The 25797-nt window shown below is 37.8% G+C and overlaps 1 protein-coding gene across 2 annotated transcripts; it reads right to left on the reverse strand.

The window, feature by feature from the left end:
* Positions 1 to 958: 958 nt before the first annotated feature.
* Positions 959 to 3905, reverse strand: LOC136121693 (zinc finger protein 709-like). Of its 2 annotated transcripts, XM_065875628.1 has the most exons (4): positions 3770 to 3905; positions 2806 to 2866; positions 2179 to 2438; positions 959 to 1746 (listed from the first exon to the last, which is right to left on the reverse strand). In XM_065875628.1, the coding sequence occupies exons 1-4, from the start codon at positions 3801 to 3803 to the stop codon at positions 959 to 961; spliced, it is 1143 nt and encodes a 380-aa protein (XP_065731700.1). In that variant the 5' UTR covers positions 3804 to 3905. The 2 variants fall into 2 exon arrangements, with proteins under 2 accessions (XP_065731700.1, XP_065731699.1); XM_065875627.1 differs by having other exon boundaries at positions 959 to 2438.
* Between the last annotated feature and the right edge of the window lie 21892 nt (positions 3906 to 25797).

Raw genomic sequence — 25797 nt, forward strand, 5'->3', positions numbered from 1 at the left:
TCTGTTCCCCTGCACAGAGGTGCTTGCTATACACCTATCACACTCTAAAGAAATATTAGAATGCTTTAGTAAGACATGTACAAAGTTTCAAATAAATACATTAAGTGCAAAAAAAGTTGTTGATATTTACTCAAACGTGGGTGTTTCAATATTCATTTATATAACAAATTGCCAGCCACAGGTGTTAAGTTTCTGCAAAAATCCCCTGGTCAATAATGTGTTAATGCAAACTCTTTATTATTCAAATCCTAGCCAGAAGGAATGACAAAGAGCAAAGGGCAAAACATAGAAATTCACATGAGACTATATACACTATGATATTTACAAATTTATGCCATCTTTTACTAGCAAGGAAAATGAAATAAGGCTCTTCTAGCCAAAACAAGAGTAGATTTTCTCATAAGAAGGATGGACTATATATGGGTAAGGAATATCCACTACCTGGCACTACAGGAGGCCAGTACGAAAATCCCAACAAATACCAAACTGTCATTTATCAATAGCCCCACACAAAACAATCAAAACATAAAAATTAAACCAACCTGCATATTAGAAATACATGTCAATTCAACCATGGAACAAACAGGCTTCAAAATGAAAAGAGAAAAATGTTAATTGATTTAAGGACAAAACAATACCTGTTAATCATTATGTAGTACTGCTTACAGAGTACTTACAGAATTCTCTCACTTCAGTGTTCATTTTTGAACGTGTAAGTAGTAAATATCCAGTCGAGAGATCCCCTTTAAGAATGAGGCACTGATAAAGACAATATAACTCTAAAAATTATTCTTTTCATGTTATTTTTTTCTGGAACATTATACATGGATTAATTTGTATCAGGCTTTCTCAGATTTCTTACACATACAGGGTTTCTTTCCAGTGGGAGTTTTCACATGTAAGAATGAAGGCCAACTGATGTTTTCCCCACATTGCTTACATTCAAGAGAGGTTTCTATTAAGTATGAGATCTTTCATGCCTTCGAAAGGAATTGGGTCGACTGAAGGCTTTCCCACATTCTCTACATTTGTAGGGTTTCTCACCAGTGTGTATTCTCATGTGCCCTCGAAAGGTAGTGCGATAAATGAAGGCTTTCCCACATTCTGTACATTCATAAGGTTTCTCTCCAGTGTGAGTTTTTTCATGTGTTCGAAAGGATGTGTAACAACTGAAGGCTCTGCCACATTGCTTACATTCGTAAGGTTTCTCTCCTGTGTGAGTTCTTTGATGTATTCGAAATGAACTGGGAAAATTGAACGCTTTCCCACATTCCTTACACTTATAAGGTCCATCTCCAGTGTGCATTATCATGTGTGTTCGAACACTTGAGGGAGAAATGAAGGCTTTCCCACATTCTTTACATTTATAGGGTTTCTCTCCAGTGTGCTTTCTCACATGTCCTTGAAAGGTTGTGCGATAAATGAAGGTTTTCCCACATTCTGCACATTCATAGGGTTTCTCTCCAGTGTGAGTTCTTTCGTGTATTCGAAAGGAACTGGGCCAACTGAAAGTTTTACCACACTGTTTACATTCATATGGTTTTTCTCCAGTGTGAGTCCTTTCATGTGATCGAAACGAACTAGGACAAATGAAGGCTTTCCCACATTCCTTACATTTATAAGGTCCATCTCCAGTGTGTGTTATCATGTGTGTACGAATGCTTGAAAGAGATATGAAGGCTTTACCACATTCCTTACATTCATAGGGTTTCTCTCCAGTGTGAATTCTTTCATGTATTCGCAAACCTAGAGGAGAACTGAAGGTTTTCTCACATTGTTTACATTCATATTGTTTCTCTGCAGTGTGAATCCTTTCATGTCTTCGAAAGGAACTGGGACAACTGAGGGCTTTACCACACTGCTTACATTCATAGGGTTTTTCTCCAGTGTGACTTCTTTCATGTATTCGCAAACCTAGAGGAGACCTGAGGGATTTACCACACTGTTTACATACGAAGGGTTTCTCTCCAGTGTGAGTTCTTTCATGTGCTCGAAATGAAGTGGAACAACCAAAGGCTTTTCCACATTCCTTACATTTATAGGGTCCTTCTCCAGTGTGTGTTATCATGTGTCTTCGAAAGGTTGTGAGCCATGTGAAGGCTTTACCACATTCCTTACATTCATAGGGTTTCTCTCCAGTGTGAGTCCTTTCATGTCTGTGAACAGATTTGCGGTAACTGAAGGCTTTCCCACATTCCTTGCATTTATATGGCTTCTCCTCATCTTCATGATACTCATATGGTTTGTGTCCACTGTGAGATCTGATGTGTCTATTAAGGAATGAATGATGCATGAAGACTTTCCCACACACATTACATTCACATGGTCTTACTCCAGAAAGAGTTTCCTCATTCAGATTAAGATTTAGAATCTGGCTGACAGTTTCTCTATCTTGATTACCTTCTTTGCTTTCACAGAGTTTTTCTACCATATGACTTCTGTAAAAAATGAGAAATTATTAATGATTTCTTCACCAATTTCACATTAGTAGGGTATTAGAATTATATTTTATAGCGAAAGTGAAGGTTTTTTGCCCTTTCTGAATTTTTTGAGGGTGATTTATACTGAAAGCTCTGTAAGAGGACTTGACATAGCTATTATGAAAACAGTAATATTAATATATTGGGTTTCTTAATATTGTTTCCAAAAACACTGGACATCTATGTCATGTTTAAGTAAATGTTTTCGGTGAAAAAAATTTAAGGATAACTTTGAAGCTGGGGTTGTTTTTTCATTTATTTTAAAAAGTTTATGACATGCCAGGATTCTCATGGGGCACACTGCTATCTACTGTGTGTGACTCACCTTAGTCTTCTCCCTTGGGTTTTGTACCAGTCTTCAATGTTATGATTGTCCCATTTTTTTCCTAAAATGCAGACCCAGAAAAACAATGCAAATTATTGGAAATTATAGAAAAATATTAGATTCTAGGTCCACGATGAGCTGTGACCATGCAGTCCCCCCTTACCCACAGTTTTGCTTTCTGTGGTGTCAGTTACCTACGGTCAATTGCAGTCTGAAAATATTAAACTGTGCACCCTTCCAAGTAGTATGATGAAATCTTGCAATGTCCTGCTCTGTCCTGTCCAGGATGTGAATCATCCCTTTGTTCAGTGTATCCATGCTGTATATGCTACCTGCCCATCAGTCACTTAGTAGCCATCTCAGTTTTCAGATCACTGTGGTGGTACTGCAGTGCTTGTGTTCAAGTAATCCTTATTTTAATTAATTATGGCCCCAAAGTGCAAGAATAATGATATTGGTAATTAGGATATGCCAAAGAAAAGTTATAAAGTACTCCCTTTAAGTGAAAAGATGAAAGTTCTTGATTTAAGGGAAGAAAAAAATCATACACTGATGTTGCTAAGATCTATAGGAAAGATGAAACTTCTATCATGAAATTTTGAAGAAGGAAAAAGAAATTGATCTTAGTTTTGCTGTCTCATCTCAAACTGCAAAAGTTATGGACACTTAACACTTATGCATGTTAAGTTCACGTCTATTATACATGTTCTGTTCTTAGTTATCATTATCAATCTCTTACTGCGCACCAAATTTCTAAATTAAATTTATTATCATAGGTAGGTATGTATAGGATTCAGTACTATCTGCAGTTTCAGGCATCCACTGGTGGTCTTGGAATGTATCCCCTGCAGATAAGGGGGGACTACTGTATTCCTTTTCCATATTCCACATCTTGGAACAGTGTTGATGGGCAAGAAATACTTGTTCTCTAACTGAAGAAGTGAAGGAATGTTGTCATGCTTACCTATGGAGGCCAGGTTCCTCAAGGTTTCCTGCATCACATCTCTGTAAAGTTTCTTCTGCGAAGGATTCAGTAAAGCCCACTCCTCCTGGGTGAAGTTCACAGCCACATCCTCCAAGGTCACTGAGTCCTAAAACATCCCAAATATGTTTCCAGTAAGACGTGTGAATCTGACAGAACTGGGGATTTATACTCAATTTATAGGAAGATTACATATGATTCTGTCACCTTCAAACATTTATTTTATGTCTTGGTCATCAGAAACTGACTCTATGTCCTTACTTCTTCATGAATTTAACAGCATAATGAACACGTGCAAATTATTTATTCATTTTCACTCTGATCACTTTAAATGTTATTGCTCTCTGATGTCAGGGTCTAGAGCACCTTGGAGAAATGAGAGAAACGCTACACAAATGAATCAAATATCATTTTAAACACATCAATCTCTTGTGAAAAAAACTCATCTCCTTGTTATTACACACCATTTAACTCTGTACACTCCACTGATGTATGAGGTCAAATATGCAGGAGTTTTTAAGGAATAAGACACAGTGAAGAACTGGAAGCTTTTTCTTCTATTCCCATCACCAAACATGACAGTCCAGGAGGCCTGTGGAAATCCAACTTGTGAAAAGGATCAGTTTGTCTTACTGGCCTGAGAATTACTCCAGGTGATTAGAAATAGCCAGGTGCAATTGGCTAGATTAAAATATTCTTGTAAAGAAGTAGTACTTTTAGCTTGTGTAAAATTTATTGCAGACTCAGTTTCTCCATTCTCTCTCTGTCCCATTCATGGAGCTAGGAAGTTATTCAGAAGTTAAGGCTCAGACAACTTCACATGATATGACATGCTAAAAAGACAAAACTACTTAGACCTCAACAAAACCCTATACACAATGAGCCTCAGAGCTGTTTCTCGCCAGTTTTCAGCACACATAATGAAATGATAAAGTGCCAAAAGATTCCTTTTTGGTCAAAGCCCTTGCTAAATAACCTTGAGGAACAGGCTAAGAGCTGCGTTTTGCACAGGAATTCACAGCACTCCATAAAGGTCTGATGGTGAATCTGCCCATGATTATATAATGCATAAAGGATTCACAGCGCTTTCCTCTGAAGAATGTAAAACCTCCATTCTCTAATTTCAGGTGGAAGTTTCCTGGCCAGCCACTCCAGAGGCAATCCTCCCAACATGTCTCATTTCTGAGCTCCCATATGGTGCACAGAAGCATAACGGCCCAGCACTAAATATAGGAATACGTAAATTGATGACACCACACACTGCCAATAGTGTACAAAAGGGTTTATTACATCCATAATTGAGGTCTCTGAGGAGTAAGGCAGGCCTCTCAAGAAGGCATGAAATGGCTTGAGAGCGCAAGGAAAAGTACATGAACTTAATTTTTAGTTGAGGTTGTGGGTGGACTGAAGAGAGAGTTCACATACAAGGGCAGGAGCAGGCATGAATTGAATCTCTTGTCACTGCCAAAGGAAGGAAACTAAGGCTTTCCTATCATCATGGATACATGTGGGTCACAAGAGGAGGAAGGAGGGATGAGGCTTCAAAGCTGTCAGCAGTTAAACATAAAAAACTGGAGACAGAGACTTCTCTTTTCTTGTTCATTGTATAATGAACTTAGAAACTATCATTCCTAACCTCACAAGAAAAAAAACAAAGAACTGAAGACACAGAGCAAACCAGTTTCCAAAACTGGAAAGACAGAAAGAAGCTATTTTGAAGCAGCTATTCTTTTTTTTTTTTTTGCTGTACGTGGGCCTCTCACTGTTGTGGCCTCTCCCGTTGCAGACCACAGGCTCCAGACGCACAGGCTCAGTGGCCATGGCTCACGGGCCCAGCCGCTCCGCTGCATGTGGGATCTTCCTGGACCGGGGCACGAACCCGTGTCCCCTACATCAGCAGGCGGACTCTTAACCACTGTGCCACCAGGGAAGCCCCGAAACAGCTATTCTTAACGAGGCCTATCCTCAGAAGAGACTATTTCACCAGGGCCTAATGCAAAGACAAAAAAGAATACAACATCTAAGAACTTTGGGACAATGACAGCAGGTGTAAAATACACACAATGAGAATACCTGATAGAAAAGCAGAAACAAAAAAATAAGTGAAGCAATCATCACTGAGATTTTCCTAACATTAGTGATAGTCAGCAAACTGCAGATCCAGGAAACTAAGAAAAACACAAAACATGAAAAACAAAAAAAGAACACCAAAAACTTCACTGCCAAGCACATTATTTTCAACTGGAGAAAAATCAAAGACAAAGGGAACATTCTGAAAGAAGCCAGAGAGAAAAAACAAACCTTAGTTTTACTTAAGGATAAGAATTAAATCAGACCTCTTTTCAAAAACTATGCAAGCAAGAAATATCATGTAACTGGAATCAAACTGTATTTATCCTCTGGAATCTGGGTTCTTTCACTTAGCAATAAATATATGTATAAGATTTATCCATGTTGTTGCACATATTAACAGTTCATTACTTTTTATTGCTGAGTAGGATTGCATGTACAGATGTACTATAATTTATTCATTCACCAGATGACATTTGAGTTGTTTCCAGGTTTTGGTGATTATGAATAAAGCTGCTGTAAACATTCAAATACCAAAAAACAAAACAACAACAACAAAAAACCCCCAACTATGCAAGCAAGAGAATGGAATGAAATATTTAAAGTGCACGGTGTAAAAAAACACCATCCTACAACTCTGTGTCAAGCAAAATTATTCTTCAAAAGTGAGGGAGAGGGCTTCCCTGGTGGCGCAGTGGTTGAGAGTCCGCCTGCCGATGCAGGGGACACGGGTTCGTGCCCCGGTCTGGGAGGATCCCACATGCCGCGGAGCGGCTGGGCCCGTGAGCCACGGCCGCTGAGCCTGCGCGTCCGGAGCCTGTCCTCCGCAACGGGAGAGGCCACAACAGTGAGAGGCCCGCGTAACGCATAAAAAAAAAAAAAAAAAAAAAAAAAAAGTGAGGGAGAATATTTTGTAATAACCTATATGGGAAAAGCATCTGGAAAATAATTATATATATAAATTAAATAACTGAATATATATATAATAACTGAATAACTTTGCCATATACCTGAAGTGAACACACACTATAAATCAACTATACTTCAATAAAAAAATATAAAAAAGCCGATAAGCCTTTGTAATAAAAAAAAAAAATCTCTAGGACTGCTGCATCTCAGGAAAAAAAAGTGACGGAGAAATACTTTCTGAGAAAAATTGAGGGACTCTGATATCAATACACCTGGTTTTACAAGAAACAGTAAAAGAAATTCATTAGAAGGTACAGGCATACCTTGGAGACAATGAGGGTTCAGTTCCAGACTACCACAGTAAAGCAAATCACATGCATTTTTTGGTTTGCCAGTGCATGTAAAGTTATGTTTATACTATTCTGTACTCTGTTAAGTGTGCACTAGCGTTATGTATAAAAATACAATGTACATACCTTAATTTAAAAATACTTTATTGCTAAAAAATGCTAACCATCATCAGAGCCTTCAGCAAGTGATGGCAGTAACATCAAAGATTACTGATCACACACCACCATAACAAATGTAACAAAAATTTGAAATATTGTGAGAATTACCAAAATGTGACAGACACACAAAGTGAGCAAATGCTATTGAAAAAAAGGTGCCGATAGATTTGCTTCACACAGGGTTACAACCAACCTTCAACTTGCAAAAAAATGCATTACCTGTAAAGTGCAGTAAAGTGAATCACAATAAAATAAGGTATGTCTGAAAATGATATAAACAGGTGGAACATTAGAAAAGAGGACCCTTTAAGAGCTGTTCTCAGTTCACTATAGCCTTGTTGGTCTCATGGACACAAGCCCCACTGGTTTTCAAAGCTAGATGTTTTGGGACTTCCCTGGTGGTCCAGTGGTTATAAGATTCTGCCCTTCCACTGCAGGGGACATGGGTTCCATCCCTGATCAGGGAACTAAGATCCCACATGCTGTGCGGCTAGATGTTTGGGGGGCTTGTCTTCATGTGTGACTCTTAAAAGCTGGGGTGCCAAGTGTGGGGTCTAAACCCTTTGCTCCTCAAGGAGAAGCTTAGAGTTTTGAGTGCCTTCCTGAAGGTGGGGTGCCATGTGTGTGGGGGGGTTGGTTATGGTAAGATTGTGCCTCAGCTTCTACCCACTTTGATGTGGGTGTTCTCATTTGCCCTGTGCATAGGGAATCGCCAGTTATGGGCAACGAGAGATGAGCTGCTGCATGTTCCTGTATGCATGACAATGTCTGCTGCTGCCCTGCTGGATCACACCCCAGGCTCTCAGGCTGTCTCTGCATAGCTAGACTGAGTCCTCTCCCAGGGCCTGTCTGCCCGGGATTCCTGGGGTGCTGCCCTGTGTGCGCAAGGACAATGGTTGCTTCCAGCCGCCCCACCAAGATCACACCCAAGACCCTTGGTCTTTGTGTCCAGACCAAGTTTTTCCCTAGGGCCCAGTTGGCCCAGATCTCCCACCAGGCTGTGGCGTGGAGTGTGCAGGGCCAGGGTATTTGCCCAATTCAGACTGGGGAGTGGCGAGGCTCTCTCTGCTCTGATTGTTGACAAGCCAGCATGTGCACAATCCTTGCGAGTAGTGTCTTGGCCTCTCCAGCCCTTCTGACTGTCCTAGTGGTTCTCCAAGCAGCCAAGGGAGCTAGTCTCCTCTCTGCAGGATGCCAGGACTGGGACACAGACTGTGGCTCCACCTGCTTGCTCCCCAAGGTGAGGGGCTGCCCGTGTGGACCTTCTCTTCCTTTCAGATCCCTCCCAGGGGCACAGATCCCAACCTGATGTCTTTTTTTCTGTCCTACCCAGTTACATGGAGATCTTTCTTGCAGCTTTGGTTGTACAGAAGTTCTTCTGGGGACCTCCCTAGTGGTCCAGTGGTTAAGACTGCGCTTCCACTGTAGGGGGCGTGGGCTCGATTCCTGGTTGGGGAACTAAGTTCAAGCTGTGTGGTATGGGCCAAAAAAAAAAAGTTCTACCAGGTTCCATTTAATTTTCTGTGAGAACTGTAGAAGTTTTTTTGATGTGTTTGTAGGGGTAGGTGAGTTCCACATCCTCCTACCCTGTCATCTTGATTCCCCTTTCTCCTTTCAAATTATTAAATTATTATACTATTTGTTATGGTGATCTGTGATCCATGATCTTTGATGTTACTACAATGACTCACTGAAGGCTCAGACAATGATTGGTATTTTTTAGCTCTAAAGTATTTTAAAAGTAAGGTATGTACACTTTTTATACATAATACTATTATACACTTAATAGACCTTGATATAAGGTAAACATAGATTTATATACACTAGGAAACCAAAATTCATGTGATAATTGCTTCATTGTGATAACTGCTTTATTGCAGTGGACTGAACCTGCAATATCTCTGAGGTATGCCTGTGGTAGATACACAAAAGATAAAGATAAGGAATCTAAGCATACCAAAAAAGACAGGAATCTAAGCAAGCGAAGAAGACAGGAAAATAGGAATTACAAAACAGCCAGAAGACAGTGAACAAAATAGCAATAAGGACATACCTATCAATAATTACTTTAAATGTAAAAGAAATAATAAATTCTCCCATCAAAACACAGAGTGGCTGAATGGATTTAAAAAAAAAAAAGACTCACCTATATACTGCCTACAAAAACCTCACCTGAGATAAAAGTGCACACAAAGACTGAAAGAATGGAAAAAAAATATTCCATGCAAATGGAAACCAGAAGAAAGCTGGGGTAGCTATACTTGTAACAGTCAAAATAGACTTAAGACAAAGACTGTTATAAGGAACAAAAAAGGTCATTATATAATGATAAAGGGGTAAATCCAAAAAGAGCATATAACATTTGTAAACACTTATGCACTCAAAATAGAAACATCTGAATATATAAAACAAAATTTAACAGATCTAAAGGGAGAAGTAGAAAGCCATACAATAACAGAAAGGGACTTTAATACCCCAATTTCATCAGTGGATACATCATTCAGACAGAAAATCAATAAAGAAACACTTGCCTTCAGTGACATATTAGGCCAATCATTCTGTCCAAAAGCAACAAAATACACAATCTTCTCAAGGGGACATGGAACATTCTCCAGGAGAGAGCCTATGTTAGGCCACAAAACAAGTCTTAATAAATTTAAGATTAAAGTCACATTAAGCATCTTTCCCGACCACAATGCAATACAACTAGAAATCGATTATGAGGAGATAACTGGAAAATTCACATGTGGAGATTAAACATCATACTGAACAACCAATAGGTTAAAGAAATCAAAAGAGAAATTTTAAAAAGTACCTTGAGACAAATGAATTGGAAATATAGTAGAACCCCATTATCTGTGAGGGATACATTCCAAGACACTGAGTGGATGCCTGAAACCATGAAGAGTACTTAACCCCACAAATATAATGTTTTTTCCTATACATACACATGCACACACAGTGTGCATACAACGAACAAAGGGATGATTCATATCCCAGGCAACATGGAGCAGGATGGCACAAAGTTTTATCACACTCCTCAGCACAATGCACAATTCAAAACTTTATTTTAAAAAATGTTTAATGTATTTTTAAGTGTTTATTTCTGTAATTTTCCATTTAATATTTTCAGAGCACAGTTGACTGCAGGTAACTGAAACTGTAAAAAGCAAAACTGCAGATAAAGGGGGACTATTGTGCAACATACTGAAACTTACAGGATGCAGCAGAAGCACTTCCAAGAGGGAAGTTCATAGTGACAGTGATAAATCGAGAAACAAAAAAGATCTCAAAAAAACCTAACTTTACACCTCAAGGAACTAGAAAAAAAAGAAAAAACAAATGCCAAAGTTAATAAAATGAAGGAAATAACAAAGATCACAGTGGAAATAAATGAAAAAGACTGAGAATAAAAAAAAAATCAATGAAACTAAGAGCTTTTAAAATATAAGACAGATATCCAGTAGAGACAGTGGAGGAATAAGACGTGGAGATCACCTTCCTCCACACAAATACACCAAAAATACATCTACATGTGGAACAACTCCTACAGAACACCTACTAAATGCTGGCAGAAGACCTCAGACTTTCCAGAGGGCAAGAAACTCCCCATGTACCTGGCCGGGTGGTTGACAGGGTTTTGGTGCTCCGGCCTGGTGCCAGGCCTGAGCCTCTGAGGTGGGAGAGCCGAGTTCAGTACACTGGACCACCAGAGACCTCCTGGCTCCATGTAATATCAATCAGCGAGAACTCTTCCAGAGATCTCTGTCTCAACCCTAAGACCCAGCTCCACTCAACGGCCAGCAAGCTCCAGTGCTGGACACCCCATGCAAAACAACTAGCAAGACAGGAACAACCGGACCCATTAGCAGAAAGACTGCCTAAAATCATACTCAGTCACCCCATAACACACCACTGGACACAGCCCTGCCCACCAGAAAGACAAGATACAGCCCCACCCACCAGAACACAGGCACCAGTCTTCTCTACCAGGAAGCCTACACAAGCCCCTGAACCAACCTTACCCACTGGGGGCAGACACCAAAAATAACATGAACTACAAACCTGTAGCCTGCAAAAGAGAGACACCAAACACAGTAAGTTAAACAAAATGAGAAGAGAGAGAAATATGCAGCAGATGAAGAAGCAAGGTAAAAACACACCAGACCAAACAAATTAAGAGGAAATAGGCAGCCTACCTGAAAAAGAATTCAGAGTAATGAAAGAAAAGATGATCCAAAAATCTTGGACACAGGATGAAGAAAATACAAGAAATGTTTAACAAGGACCTAGAAGGACTAAAGAGCAAACAAACAATGATGAACACCACAATAAATGAAATCAAGAATTCTCTGGAAAGAATCAACAGCAGAATAAATGAGGCAGAAGAAAGGGTAAGTGACCTGGAAGATAAAATAGTGTAAACAACTGCTGCAGAGCAGAATAAAGAAAAAAGAATGAGAAGAATTCAGGACAGTCTCAGAGACATCTAGGACAACATTAAATGTATCAACATTCTAATTATAGAGGTCCCAGAAGAAGAAGAGAAAAAGAAAGGGACGGAGAAAATATTTGAAGACATTATAGTTGAAAACTTCCCTAACAAGGGAAAGGAAATAGTCAATCAAGTCCAGGAAGCAGAGAGAGTCCCATGCAAGAGAAATCCAAGGATAAACACGCCAAGACACATATTAATCAAACTGTCAAAAATTAAATACAAAGAAAAAATATTAAAAGCAGCAAGGGAAAAACAACAAATAACATACAAGGGAATCCCCATAAGGTTAACAGCTGATCTTTCAGCAGAAACTCTGCAAGCCAGAAGGAAGTGGCAGGACGTATTTAAAGTGATGAAAGGGAAAAACCTACAACCAAGATTACTCAACCAAGCAAGGATCTCATTCAGATTAGACAGAGAAATTAAAACCTTTACAGACAACAAAAACTAAGAGAATTCAGCACCACCAAACCAGGTTTACAACAAATGTTAAAGGAACTTCTCTAGGCAGGAAACACAAGAGAAGGAAAAGACCTACAATAACAAACCCAAAACAATTAAGAAAATGGTAATAGGAACATACATATTGATAACTACGTTAAATGTAAATGGATTAAATGCTCCAACCAAAAGACACAGACTGGCTGAATGGATATGAAAACAAGACCCGTTTATATGCTGTCTACAAGAGAGCCACTTCAGACCTAGGGACACATACAGATGGAAAGTGAGGGGATGGAAAAAGATATTCCATGCAAAGGGAAACCAAAAGAAAGCTGGCATAGCAATTCTCATATCAGACAAAAAAGACTTTAAAATAAAGACTATTACAAGAGACAAAGAAGGACACTACATAATGATCAAGGGATCACTCCAAGAAGAAGATATAACAATTGTAAATATTTACACACCCAACATAGGAGCACCTCAATACATAAGGCAAATACTAACAGCCATAAAAGGAGAAATCGACAGTAACAGAATCATAGTAGGGGACTTTAACACCCCACTTTTACCAATGGACAGATCATCCAAAATGAAAATAAGGAAACACAAGCTTCAAATGATACATTAAACAAGACGGACTTAATTGATATTTATAGGACATTCCATCCAAAAACAACAGAATACACTTTCTTCTCTCAAGTGCTCATGGAACATTCTCCAGGACAGATCATAGCTTGGATCACAAATCAAGCCTTGGTAAATACAGGAAAACTGAAATCATACCAAGTGTCTTTTCCGACCACAATGCTATGAGACTAGATATCAATTACAGGAAAAAATCTGTAAAAAATACAAACACATGGAGGTGAAACAATACACTACTTAATAACCAAGAGATCTCTGCAGAAATCAAAGAGAAAATCTAAAAATACCTAGAAACAAATGACAATGAAAACACAACAACCCAAAACCTATGGGATGCAGAAAAAACAATTCTAAGAGGGAAGTTTATAGCAATACAATCCTACCTCAAGAAAAAAGAAACAAGCAATACAATCCTACCTCAAATAAACAACCTAACCTTACACCTTAAGCAATTAGAGAAAAAAGAACAAAAAACCCCAAAGTTAGCAGAAGGAAAGAAATCATAAAGATTAGATCAGAAATAAATGAAAAAGAAATGAAGGAACAATAGCAAAGCTCAATAAAACTAAAAGCTGGTTCTTTGAGAAGATAAACAAAGTTGATAAACCATTAGCCAGACTCATCAAGAAAAAAAGGGAAAAAACTCAAATTAACAGCATTAGAAATGAAAAAGGAGAAGAAACAACTGACACTGCAGAAATACAAAGGATCATGAGAGACTACTACAAGCAACTACATGCGAATAAAATGGACAATCTGGAAGAAATGGACAAATTCTAGAAAAGCACAACCTTCCAAGACTGAACCAGGAAGAAAGAGAAAATATAAACAGGCCACTCACAAGCACTGAAATTGAAACTGTGACTAAAAATCTTCCAACAAACAAAAGCCCAGGACCAGATGGAGTCACAGGCGAATTCTATCAAATATTTAGCAAAGAGCTAACACCTATCCTTCTCCAACTCTTCCAAAACATAGTAGAGGGGAGGACCCCTGGTAGCAAAACCAGACAAAGATGTCACAAAAAAAGAAAACCAAAGGCCAATATCACTGATGACCATAGAAGCAAAAATCCTCAACAAAATACCAGCAAACAGAATCCAAAAGCACTTTAAAAGGATCACACACCATGATCAAGTGGGGTTTATCCCAGGAATGCAAGGATTCTTGACTATACGCAAATCAATCAATGTGATACACCATATTAACAAACCGAAGGATAAAAACCATATGATAATCTCAATAGATGCAGAAAAAGCTTTCAGCAAAATTCATTTATGATAAAATCTATCCATTTATGATAAAATATCTCCAGAAAGTAGGCATCGAGGGAACTTACCTCAACATAATAAAGGCAATATATGACAAACACACAGCCAACATCGTTTTCAATGGTGAAAAACTGAATCCACTTCCTCTAAGATCAGGAACAAGACAAGGTTGCCCACTCCCACCGCTATTATTCAACATAGATTTGGAAGTTTTAGCTACAGCAGTAAGAGAAAAGAAAGAAATAAAAGGAATCCAAATCAGAAAAGAAGAAGTAAAACTGACCGTGGTTGCAGATGACATGATACTATACATAGAGAATCCTAAAGATGCTACCAGAAAACTATTAGAGCTAATCAGTGAATTTGGTAAAGTAGCAGGATGCAAAATCAATACACAGAAACCTCTGGCATTCCTATATACTAACGATGAAAAATGTGGAAAAAAATTTAAGGAAACACTCCCATTTACCACTGCAACAAAAAGAGTAAAATACCTAGGAATAAACCTACCAAAGGAGACAAAAGACCTGTATGCAGAAAACTATAAGACACTGATGAAATAAATTAAAGATGATACAAACAGATGGATATATATGTGTGCATATATATATATATATATATATATATATATATATATATATACACACACACACATACACACACACATACACACCATGTTCTTGGATTTGAAGAATCAACATTTTGAAAATGACTATACTACCCAAAGAAACCTACAGATTCAATGCAATCTCCATCAAACTACCAGTGGCATTTTCCACAGAACTAGAACAAAAAATTTTACAATTACTATGGAAACAAAAAAGACCCCGAATAGACAAAGCAATCTTGAGAAAGAAAAATGAAGCTGAGGAATCAGGCTCCCTGACTTCAGACTACACTACAAAGCTATAGTAATCAAGACAACATGGTACTGACACAAAAACAGAAATATAGATCAATGGAACAGGATAGAAAGCCCAGAGATAAACCCACGTACCTATGGTCAACCTATCTTTGATAAAAGAGGCAAGATTATACAATGGAGAAAAGACAGCCCTCTCAATAAGTGGAGCTAGGAAAACTGGACAGCTACCTGTAAAAGTATGAAACAGAACACTCCCTAACACCATACACAAAAATAAATTCAAAATGGATTAAAGACCTAAATGTAAGGCCAAACACTATAAAACTCTTAGAGGGAAACATAGGCAGAACACTCTATGACATAAATCACAGCAAGATCCTTTTTGACCCACCTAGAGAAATGGAATTAAAAACAAAATGAAACAAATGGGACCTAATGAAACTTAAAAACCTTTGCACAACAAAGGAAACCATAAACAAGATGAAAACACACCCTCAGAATGGGAGAAAATATTTCCAAACAAAGTAACAGAGAAAGGATTTATTTCCAAAATATACAAGCAGCTCATGCAGCTCAATATCAATAAAACAAACAACCCAATCCAAAAATGGGCAGAAGACCTAAATAGACATTTCTCCAAAGAGGATACACAGATTCCTAACAAACACATGAAAGGATGCTCAACATCATTAATTGTTAGACAAATGCACATCAGAAGTACAACGAGGGCTTCCCTGGTGGCGCAGTGGTTGAGAATCTGCCTGGCAATGCAGGGGACACGGGTTCAAGCCCTGATCTGGGAAGATCCCACATGCCGTGGAGCAACTGGGCCTGTGAGCCACAACTACTGAGCCTGCGTGTCTGGAGCCTGTGCTCCACAACAAGAGAGGCCGCGACAGTGAGAGGCCCAGGCACCGCGATGAAGAGTGGCCCCTGCTCTCTACAACTAGAGAAAGCCCATTCATAGAAACGAAGGCCCAACACAACCAAAAATAAATAAATTTTGAAAAAAAAAAGTACAATGAGGTATCACCTCACACCGTTCAGGATAGCCATCAACAAAAAATCTACAAACAATAAATGCTGAAGAGGGTGTGGAGAAAAGGGAATGCTCTTGCACTGTTGGTGGGAATGTAAATTGATACAGCCACTGTGGAGAACAGTATGGAAGATCCTTTAAAAAATAAAAATAGAGCTGTCATATGACCCAGCAATCCCACTACTGGGCATATACCCTGAGAAAATCATAATTCAAAAAGAATCATGTACCACAATGTTCATTGCAGCTCTATTTACAATAGCCAGGACATGGAAGCAACCTAAGTGTCCATCGACAGATGAATGGATAAAGAAGATGTGGCACATATATACAATGGAATATTACTCAGCCATAAAAAGAAATGAAATTGAGTTATTTGTCATGAGGTAGATGAACCGAGAGTTTGTCACACAGAGTGAAGTAAATCAGAAAGAGAAAAACAAATAATGTATGCTAACACACATGTATGAAATCTGAAAAAAAAAAAGGATCTGATGAACCTAGGGGCAGAACAGGAATAAAAAAGCAGACATAGAGAATGGACTTGAGGACACGGGGAGGGGGCAGGGTAAGCTGGGATGAAGTGAGAGAGTGGCACTGACATATATACACTACGAAATGTAAAGCAGATAGCTAGTGGGAAGCAACCACATAGCACAGGGAGATCAGCCCCATGCTTTGTGTCCACCTAGAGGGGTGGGATAGGGAGGGTGGGAGGGAGACGCAAGAGGGAGAGGATATGGGAATATATGTATACGTATAGCTGATTCACTTTGTTATACAGCAGAAACTAACATAACATTGTAAAGCAATTATACTCCAATAAAGATGTTAAAGAAATAAAAGATAGGGGCTTCCCTGGTGGTGCAGTGGTTGAGAGTCCGCCTGCCGATGCAGGGGACACGGGTTCATGCCCCGGTCTGGGAAGATCCCACATGCCGTGGAGCGGCTGGGCCCGTGAGCCATGGCCGCTGAGCCTGCTCATCCGGAGCCTGTGCTCCGCAACGGGAGAGGCCACAACAGTGAGAGGCCCACGTATCGCAAAAAAAAAAAAAAAAGAAATAAAAGATAAACTGAAAAACCTTTAGCTAGACTCATGAAGACAAAAAAGAGAAGATCCAAATAAATAAAATCAGAAATGAGAAATGTTACAACAGGTACCACAGAAATACAAAGGATCAGAAGAGATTTCTATGAACAATTACACACCCCCAAAATTGGACAACCTGTAAGAAATTCCTAGAAACATACAACCTCCCAAGACTGAATCATGAAGAAATAGGAAATCTGAAAAGGCCAATTACTAGTAAGGTGATTCAATCAGTAATCTAAAACCCCCCATCAAAGAAAAGTCTAGGGCCAGCTAGCTTTACTGGTGAATTCTAACAAACATTTAGAGAAAACTAATATCAATCCTTTGCAAACTCTTCCAAAAAATAGGACAGAACACTTCGAAACTCATTTTACAAGGCCAACATTCTGCTCATACCAAACCCAGACAAGGACTCCACAAGAAAATTACAGGCCAGGAAGAAAGTAAATATAAGAATCCTGAAGAAACTATTATTATACAAAGTTCAACAACAAATTAAAGGGATTACACACCACGTTCATGTGGGATTTATTCCAAGGATGCAAGGATGGTTCAACAGCTGTGTATCAATCAATGTGATACACCACATTAACAAAATGAAGGATAATAACCACACGGTCATCTTGATAGATGCAGAAAAAGCATTTGACAAAATTCAACATCCATTTATGATAAAAATTCTCAATAAAGTGCGTATAGAGGCAATGTACCTCAATATAATAAAGACCATATATTACAAGCCCACAGTTAACATCATACTCATCAGTGAAAAGCTGAAAGTATTCCCTCTAAGATCAGGAACAAGGCAAGGATGCCCACTCTTGCCACTTTTATTCAACATAGTATTGGAAGTCCTAGCCATAGCAATCAGAGAGAGAGAGAGAGAGAGAATCTAAATTGGAAAGGAAAAAGTAAAATTGTCACTCTGCAGATGACATAACACTATGCACAGAAAATCCTAGTGACACCAAAAAACTACTAGGGCTCATTAATAAATTTGGTACAGTTGCAGGATACAAAATTAATATACAGAAAAGCTGAAAGCTTTTCTTCTAAGATCAGGAACAAGACAAAGATGCCCACTACATAGTATTGGATAAGCTAAAACAATTAGGCAAGAAAAAGAAACAAAAGGCATCCAAATTGGAAAGAAAGAAGTAAAACCGTCACTATTTGCAGATGACGTGACATTATATATAGAAAGCTCTAAAGACTCCATCGTATCTGTTGGAACCAATAAACAAATTCAGTAAAGCTGCAGGATACAATATCAATATACAAAAATCTATCTCTATACACTAACAATGAATTACCAAAAATAGAAATTAAGAAAATAATACTAACTAGGAGTTTGGTATTAACAGTTACACACTACTATATATAAAATAGATATAAATAAGGACCTATGATTTAGCACAAGGAGCTATATTCAGTATCTTGTAATAACCTATGATGGAAAATAATCTGAAAAAGGATTATATATAACTGAATCACTTTTACTGTATACCTGAAACTAACACAACATTGTAAATCAAGTATACTTCAATTTAAAAAAAAGCCAATTAGTAATTAGCAAATCAGATCATATTCTAATTAGATCAAACTCTTGAAAACCAGGAATTTCAGTCTGAGAGAAAAGAGATACACATTTACTAGACAGACCAAAATCCTGTAGTCCTGTGGAAACATCAGTCTAAACTTAAATTTTATCTTTTGTAAAAAAAAAAAAAAAATTCTCTACTTCAGTGACAAAAAAAAGAGAAAACAATCCTATTTACAACTGCATTAAAAAGAATAAAATACCTGAGAATAAATTTAACCAAGGATGTGAAAGACTTGTATACTGAAATTTATAAGGTGCTGATGAAAGAAATTGAAGATACAAATAAATGGAAAGATATTTTGCCCTCATGGATTGGAAATATGTCCATTCTACCCAAGGCAATGAACAATTCAATGCAATCCCTATCCAAATTTCAATGGCATTTTCCACAAAATAGAACAAACAATACTAAAATTTGTATGGAACCACAAAGACCCTGAATAGCCAAAGTAATCTTGAGAAAGAACAATACTGGTAGCATAATGCTTCCTGATTTCAAACTATATTACAAAGCTAAAAACAAAACAGTATGGTATTGGCATAAAACAGACATATATAGATCAGTGAAACAGAATAAAGAGTCTAAGGAAAAAACCCCATGCGTATATGGTCAATTAATTTTTGGCAAAGAAACCCAGAATATACAATGGGGAAAGGACAGTTTCTTCAATAAACGGTTTGGGAAAACTGGACAGCTACATGCAAAGGAATGAAACTGGACCACTATCTTACACCATATACAAAAATCAACTCAAATGAATTAACTAAATTGGAAGATTGGGATAGACATACACACACTAATATATAAAAAATAGAGGACTTCCATGGTGGTGCAGTGGTTAAGAATCTGCCTGCCAATGCAGGGGACACAGGTTCCATCCCTGGTCTGGGAAGATCCCACATGCCGCAGAGCAACTAAGCCCATGCGCCACAACTACTGAGCCTGTGCTCTAGAGCCCACGTGCCACAACTACTGAGCCCATGTGCCACAACTACTGAAGCCTGCACGCCTAGAGCCCATGCTCCGCAATGAGAAGCCACCGCAATGAGAAACCCGCACACAACAATGAAGAGCAGCCCCCGCTCTTTGCAACTAGAGAAAGTCTGCATGCAGCAACGAAGACCCAACACAGCCATAAATAAATAAATAAATAAATTCAAAAAAAAGATAGTAAGGACCTACTGTATGTATAGCACAGGGAACTCTATTCAATACTCTGAAATGACGTATATGGGAAAAGAATCTAAAAAAGAGTGGATATGTGTATAACTGATTTACTTTGCTGTACACCTGAAACTAACACAACATTGTAAATCAACAATACTCCAATAAAAAAAATTTTTTTTAAATGGCATAAGACTTGACATAAGCCTCGATACCATAAGAATCCTAGAAGAAAACACAGGCAGTAACCTCTTTGATATCAGTCTTGGAGATGATTTTTTTGGTTTTGACACCAAAAACAAAAGCAAGAAAAGCAAAAGTGAACAAGTGGGACTATATCAAACTAAAAAGCTTCTGCACAGCCATGGAAACCATCAACAAAATGAAAAGGCAAATTACTGAGTGGGAGAAAATACTTGCAATCAAATGTGATAAGGAATTACTATCCAAAATATATAAAGAACTCATACAACTCAACAGCACAAAAACAATCTGATTTAAAAAAAATGAACAGAGGATCTGAACTGATACTTATCCAGAGACATACAGATGGCCAGTAGGTACACGAAATGTGCTCAACATTACTACCACAATGAGGTATCACCTCACACCTGTTAGAATGACTATGATCAAAAAGACAAAAACAAAAACAAAAACAAACAAAAAAAAAGACAAAAACAAGTGTTGGTGAGTAAGGGCAGAGAAGGCAACTCTTGCACATTGTTGGTGGGGATGTAAATTGATGAAGCCACTATGGAAACCAGTGTGGAGGTTCCTCAAAAAATTTAAAAATCCAAATTTTTTGGCCAACCCAATATTTGCACCCCCATGTTCTCTGCAACACTATTTACAATAGCCGGGACATGGAAACAACCTAAGTGCCCAATGATGGATGAATGGATTTTAAAAATGTGTACACACACACACACACACACACATGTATATATATATATATATATATATATATATATATATATATATATATATATATAATGGAATATTAGTCATAAAAAGGAAATCTTGCCATTTGTGACATGGATGGACCTTAAGGGTATTATGCTAAGTGAAATAAGTCAGAGAGAAAAATACCATATGATCTCACCTATATATGGAATCTGAAGCAAAGAACGAAAACCCTGAGTATTCCCTGGTAGTCCAGTGATTGGGATGTGGTGCTTTCACAGCCGTGGGCCTGGGTTCAATCCCTTTTCAGGGAACTAAGATCCTGCAAGCCATGCAGCAAAACAAACAAACAAAAAACCCCAAGTTCACAGATATGGAGAATAGACTGGTAGCTGCCAGAGGTGGGACGTGAAGGTGTGTGTGTGGGGGGGGTGTTGAGGGGTGGGCCAAATAGGTGAAGGCAGATCAAAAATTACAAACTTTCAGTTATAAAATAAGTCAGGGGATATAATGTGCAGCATTGTGACTATAATTAATAATACTTTATTGCATATTGGAAAGCTGCTGAGAGGAAATTTCAAAAATTTTCATCACAAGAAAAAAAACTGTAACTGTGTGATGATGTTATACTAGTTTAACTAGACTTATTGTGGTAATACTTCACAATGTATACAAATATCAAATCATTATGTTGTACACTTGAAATATATCAATTATATCTCAATAAAAATAAGTTAAATGACCAAAAACAGAAATGATTAAGGAAGACATAAAAATTGCAGGAATAGAGACTATCAACAAAACCAAAAGCTGGTGTGCTTTGAAATAATCAGTAAAATTGATAAAGGTCTAGTCAAGCTAACTGAGTAAAAAGGGTAGACAGAAGTTAGTAATATCAGGAATGAAAGGAGTGTAAATAATATGGAAAAGCATTTGACAGAATCTAACATCCACTTATGATAACACACTAGGAATAGAGGGGAGTTCAGGCTCTTGAGATAGAACATCTTCATGAAACTTGTAGGCAACATCACAATGGTGAGAAACTAGATGATTTTTTTTTTGTAAGGTAAGAAACTAGGTAAGGAAGTCTCCTCTCACCACTCCTATTCAACACTGTACTGGAAGACCTAGCTAATGCAATAAGGCAAGAAAAGGAAATAAAAATGTATACAGATTGGGAAGAAAGAAAGAAAACTGTCTTTGTTGTGTATGACATGATTTTCTATGTAAAATATCTGAAAGAAACCATAACACCAGAGATCCCTCCAGGAATTAATGAGAGTATAGAAAGACTGAGAATACAGAAGTCAACTGCTTTCTTATAGACCCAGAGAAATATAGCCAACTGATCTTTGATAAAGGACTAAAAGGCAATTCAATGGAAAAAAGAAAGTCTTTTCAACAAACAGTACTGGAAATAGTGGATATCCACATGCAAAAAACAAGTAAACCTAGACACAGACCTTACACAAAACTTAAAATAGACCATAGCTCTAAATGTAAAATGCAAAAGTAAAAAACTTCTAGAAGATAACATAGGAGAAAATCAAGGTGATCTTGTGTTAATTGATGAATTTTAAGATACAACACCAAAAGCAAGATCCAAGAAAGAAAACAATAAGCTTCACTTCATTAAAATCCCCTGTGCTACAAAAGACAGTGGTAAGAGAATATAAAGACAGTCACAGATTGGGGAAAAAATCTTTGCAGAACACTTATCTGACAAAGGACTGGTATCCAACATGTCTAAAGAACTCTTAAAATGCAACAGTAAGATGACAAACAATCCAGTTAAAAAATGGGCAAAATTCGGGACACTTCCCTGGTGGTCCAGTGGTTAAGACTCCACGCTTCCAATGCAGGGGGCGTGGGTTTGATCCCTGGTTGAGGAACTAAGATCCCACATGCTGTGTGGCACAGCCAAAAAAAAAAAAAAAGGGCAAAATTGAAAATAAGCAAGAATCCCTGGGGAAAAAAAAAAAAGTCCCAAACATGGGGGAAAAAATGGGAAAAAATTTGCACACACATCAATAAAGAAGATATACAGATGTTAAATAAGCATATGAAAAGAAGCTCAACATCAAATATCATTAGGAAATTGTAAATAAAACAAATAGATACCACTAAACGGTTACAACGGGTAAAATACAAAACACTCAGAATACCAAATACTGATGAAGATGTAAAGCTAGAGGAATCCTTACTCATTGCTGATAGGAATGGAAAATGGTATGCCTACTTTGGAAGACAGGCAGTTTTTTCACAAAACTAAACATACCCTTATCATAGGATCTAGCTCCTAGATTATACTCCTTGTATATTTATATTTACCCAAATGAGTTGAAAACTTGTCTTCACACAGAAATATGCAAATCAGTGTTTACAGGTGTTTTATGCATAATTGCCAAGACTTAGAGTTAAGCAAGATATACTTCAATAGTTGAACAAACAACCAGTGGTATATCCATATGATGAAATATTGTTCAGTGATAAAAAGAAATGAGCTATCAAGCCATGAACAGACAAGGAGGAAACTGCTGTGTACTGGTTTGTTATAAATTTAAATTTACGCATTTATGGCTTAAGTGAAGTTGTTTTGATCTACTTGTTTATGGCTCAAGTAAAGATGTTTTGGTCCAAGAGTGAATTTGTTTACTTTGGGAGGCCATGTCAGGATGACGCCATCAAAATTGTGCTTACCATGATGAACATGTGGAGGAGTGACAATCACGTGACGGCCATTTAAACTTTAAACACCAAGAATCTGTGAGGACTTAAGTTGAGTGTTCAGTCTGGGTAAGGCTACTCTTTGCTAATCTAAAAAGCTCTCAGAGGATCACGAGACCCTTGCTCCTGCTGTGGCCAGGTTACTCTTGGATAGCAGTGGAGTTAAACCAAGCAGCAGCCTCAGGAAGAGAAGGGACATATTTGTTTCTGCCTTGGCGAGCCTACTCCTCATAGGCAGTGGTGCAAGCCATGAAATGGTCCCTGGACCAAGCAGCCTACCTTGCCTGCCAACACTAGTGCCTTTGCCCAGCAGGGAAGGATCTAAGCGGGCATCTGATACCCAGCTTTTAGTTGGAAGGACGGACGCTATCAAGAACCAATTCATATAAAGGTGCAACTCAACTAAATTTGGACTTTATTTCTTTCATCTTCCCTTTGGCTGGAACAACAGTGTAATTAAACTATCATTGGTTTGGGGTACGTTATGTCTTTACTGGCTTATTAAGAGACATTATCCTATTTGCTATTGGCTTGTGAAATATTATAAATTATAATTCCTGCAGTGAACCTGTGTTAAATAAATTACTGGCAAAGACAATCTCAGTCTCTGAGCATAATTTGCCTGAACGAAACAGGAAACTTAGAAGCATATCGCTAAGTGAAAGAAGACACTCTGACAAGGCTACATACTGTATGATTCCAAGTATAGGACATTCTGGAAGAGATAAAACTATGAGCCAGTAAAAAGATCTTTGCTTGGGAAGGATTTGGGGGTTTGAGGGAGGGATGAATGGATAGGTGAAGCACAGGGTATCCCTTAGCAAAGTTAAACTATTCTATAGAAATGATGGACACATGTCATTATACATTTGCCAAAATCCCTACATTGTATAACACAAAGAGTCAAGGCTAATATAAACAGTGGACTTTATAGCATCGATATTGATCCATCAATTGTAACAAATATACCATAATAATATGAGATGTAAAAAAATAGTACAAACTGTGTGGATGCAGAGGGGTCAAGTGGAAACACTCTGTACTTTCTGATCAATTTTTCTGTAAGCCTAAAATGTTCTAAAAAACCGGATATCTCACTGTTTCATACCTTACTATTTTTTAAATCCTTTATAAACATTATTTAAAATTAAGAGAAATTTATATACACCGTACTTTCCTACCTAGTAGTCTGTTTTTAATTAACTGTTGCTACTTTAAATTTATTTTTAAATTAATTTTAATTTTTCTACATAGGAAATCATTCTAAATTTAATTCTTTAAACACTATTGGGTATAAAACTGCAAACTGTAGAAAGTGAAAAACTTCAAATGTCTTTCTAACTAAAAGGACAAATGACATCATAGTTTGTCCCCCCACTATATTTCACACTCAGGATATGGTCAGGAATGAGTAGCATATTATAATGCATTAGGGGTTTGCATTTAATCCATGAAGAAACCTACTAGGATTTTCAAAGACTTTCCTAAGTTTGAGTAGTTTTACTCATATCAATTAAAACAGAAATTCAACAGTTTTTTTCACTCATCAACACAAGTAGAAATTCACTTGCCTTAAGAATTGTACAGCCTTTTAAATATCAAAGTTCTCTAGGGACAAGCACATACAAAAACTGATCTAAAAATGAAAAATGTGCCTGAGAACCTAAACATACCCATCTCACAGCTTAAGATTCTGTTGCCTAAAAGGCGCAGAAATTCTGTTTGGTTCCAGGATTTTCTTGCCTTAAACACATATTTTTCAATCAACTTATATTTTTCAAAGCCTAAGAAATCAAAAATCATATACATTCATCAAGGAAATAAAATTGCAAACTGCTAAGGGAAACTAGAGTTAAAGGACTGAAATATCCAATAGATAAAGGCATCTAAAGAAAAGAAACACAAATATTCAAATCAGCTCAGGTAAGAAGTCTGCTTGCCCATTAAGAACGAAAACCCACATTCAGAAAGTTAAACACATTCCCAAGCTTGGGGTCTAGATACCCAGGTTGAGATACAACCCCTAAGGTGGGTCAGTCCCTGGTGAAGGAGGGTAGGGACACCTGAACAGTCACCGGGGAGAACTCTCCTCACATTCTCACAAGTGAGGAAATTCTCAGGTAGATTCAGCTTAAGATCCGACTTAAACTCCCAAATGCATAAACTTTTTGTCCAGGAGACAGAACTCCTGACCACAGACTTTTTTAATACACAAAATACACTCTGAGTGCACCTATATCATGGATGCAGAACTCAAACATAA

This window comes from Phocoena phocoena, chromosome 3 (assembly GCF_963924675.1).
Source record: "Phocoena phocoena chromosome 3, mPhoPho1.1, whole genome shotgun sequence".
Classification (NCBI taxonomy): Eukaryota; Metazoa; Chordata; class Mammalia; order Artiodactyla; family Phocoenidae; genus Phocoena; species Phocoena phocoena.

Coding starts and splice junctions, on each gene's coding strand:
- LOC136121693 (XM_065875627.1), bottom strand. CDS start 3,803: ATGCAGGAAACCTTGAGGAACCTGGCCTCCATAG. Junction 2,867..3,769: donor GAGGAACCTGGCCTCCATAG/GTAAGCATGACA, acceptor TCTGCATTTTAG/GAAAAAAATGGGACAATCAT. Junction 2,439..2,805: donor ACCCAAGGGAGAAGACTAAG/GTGAGTCACACA, acceptor CATTTTTTACAG/AAGTCATATGGTAGAAAAAC.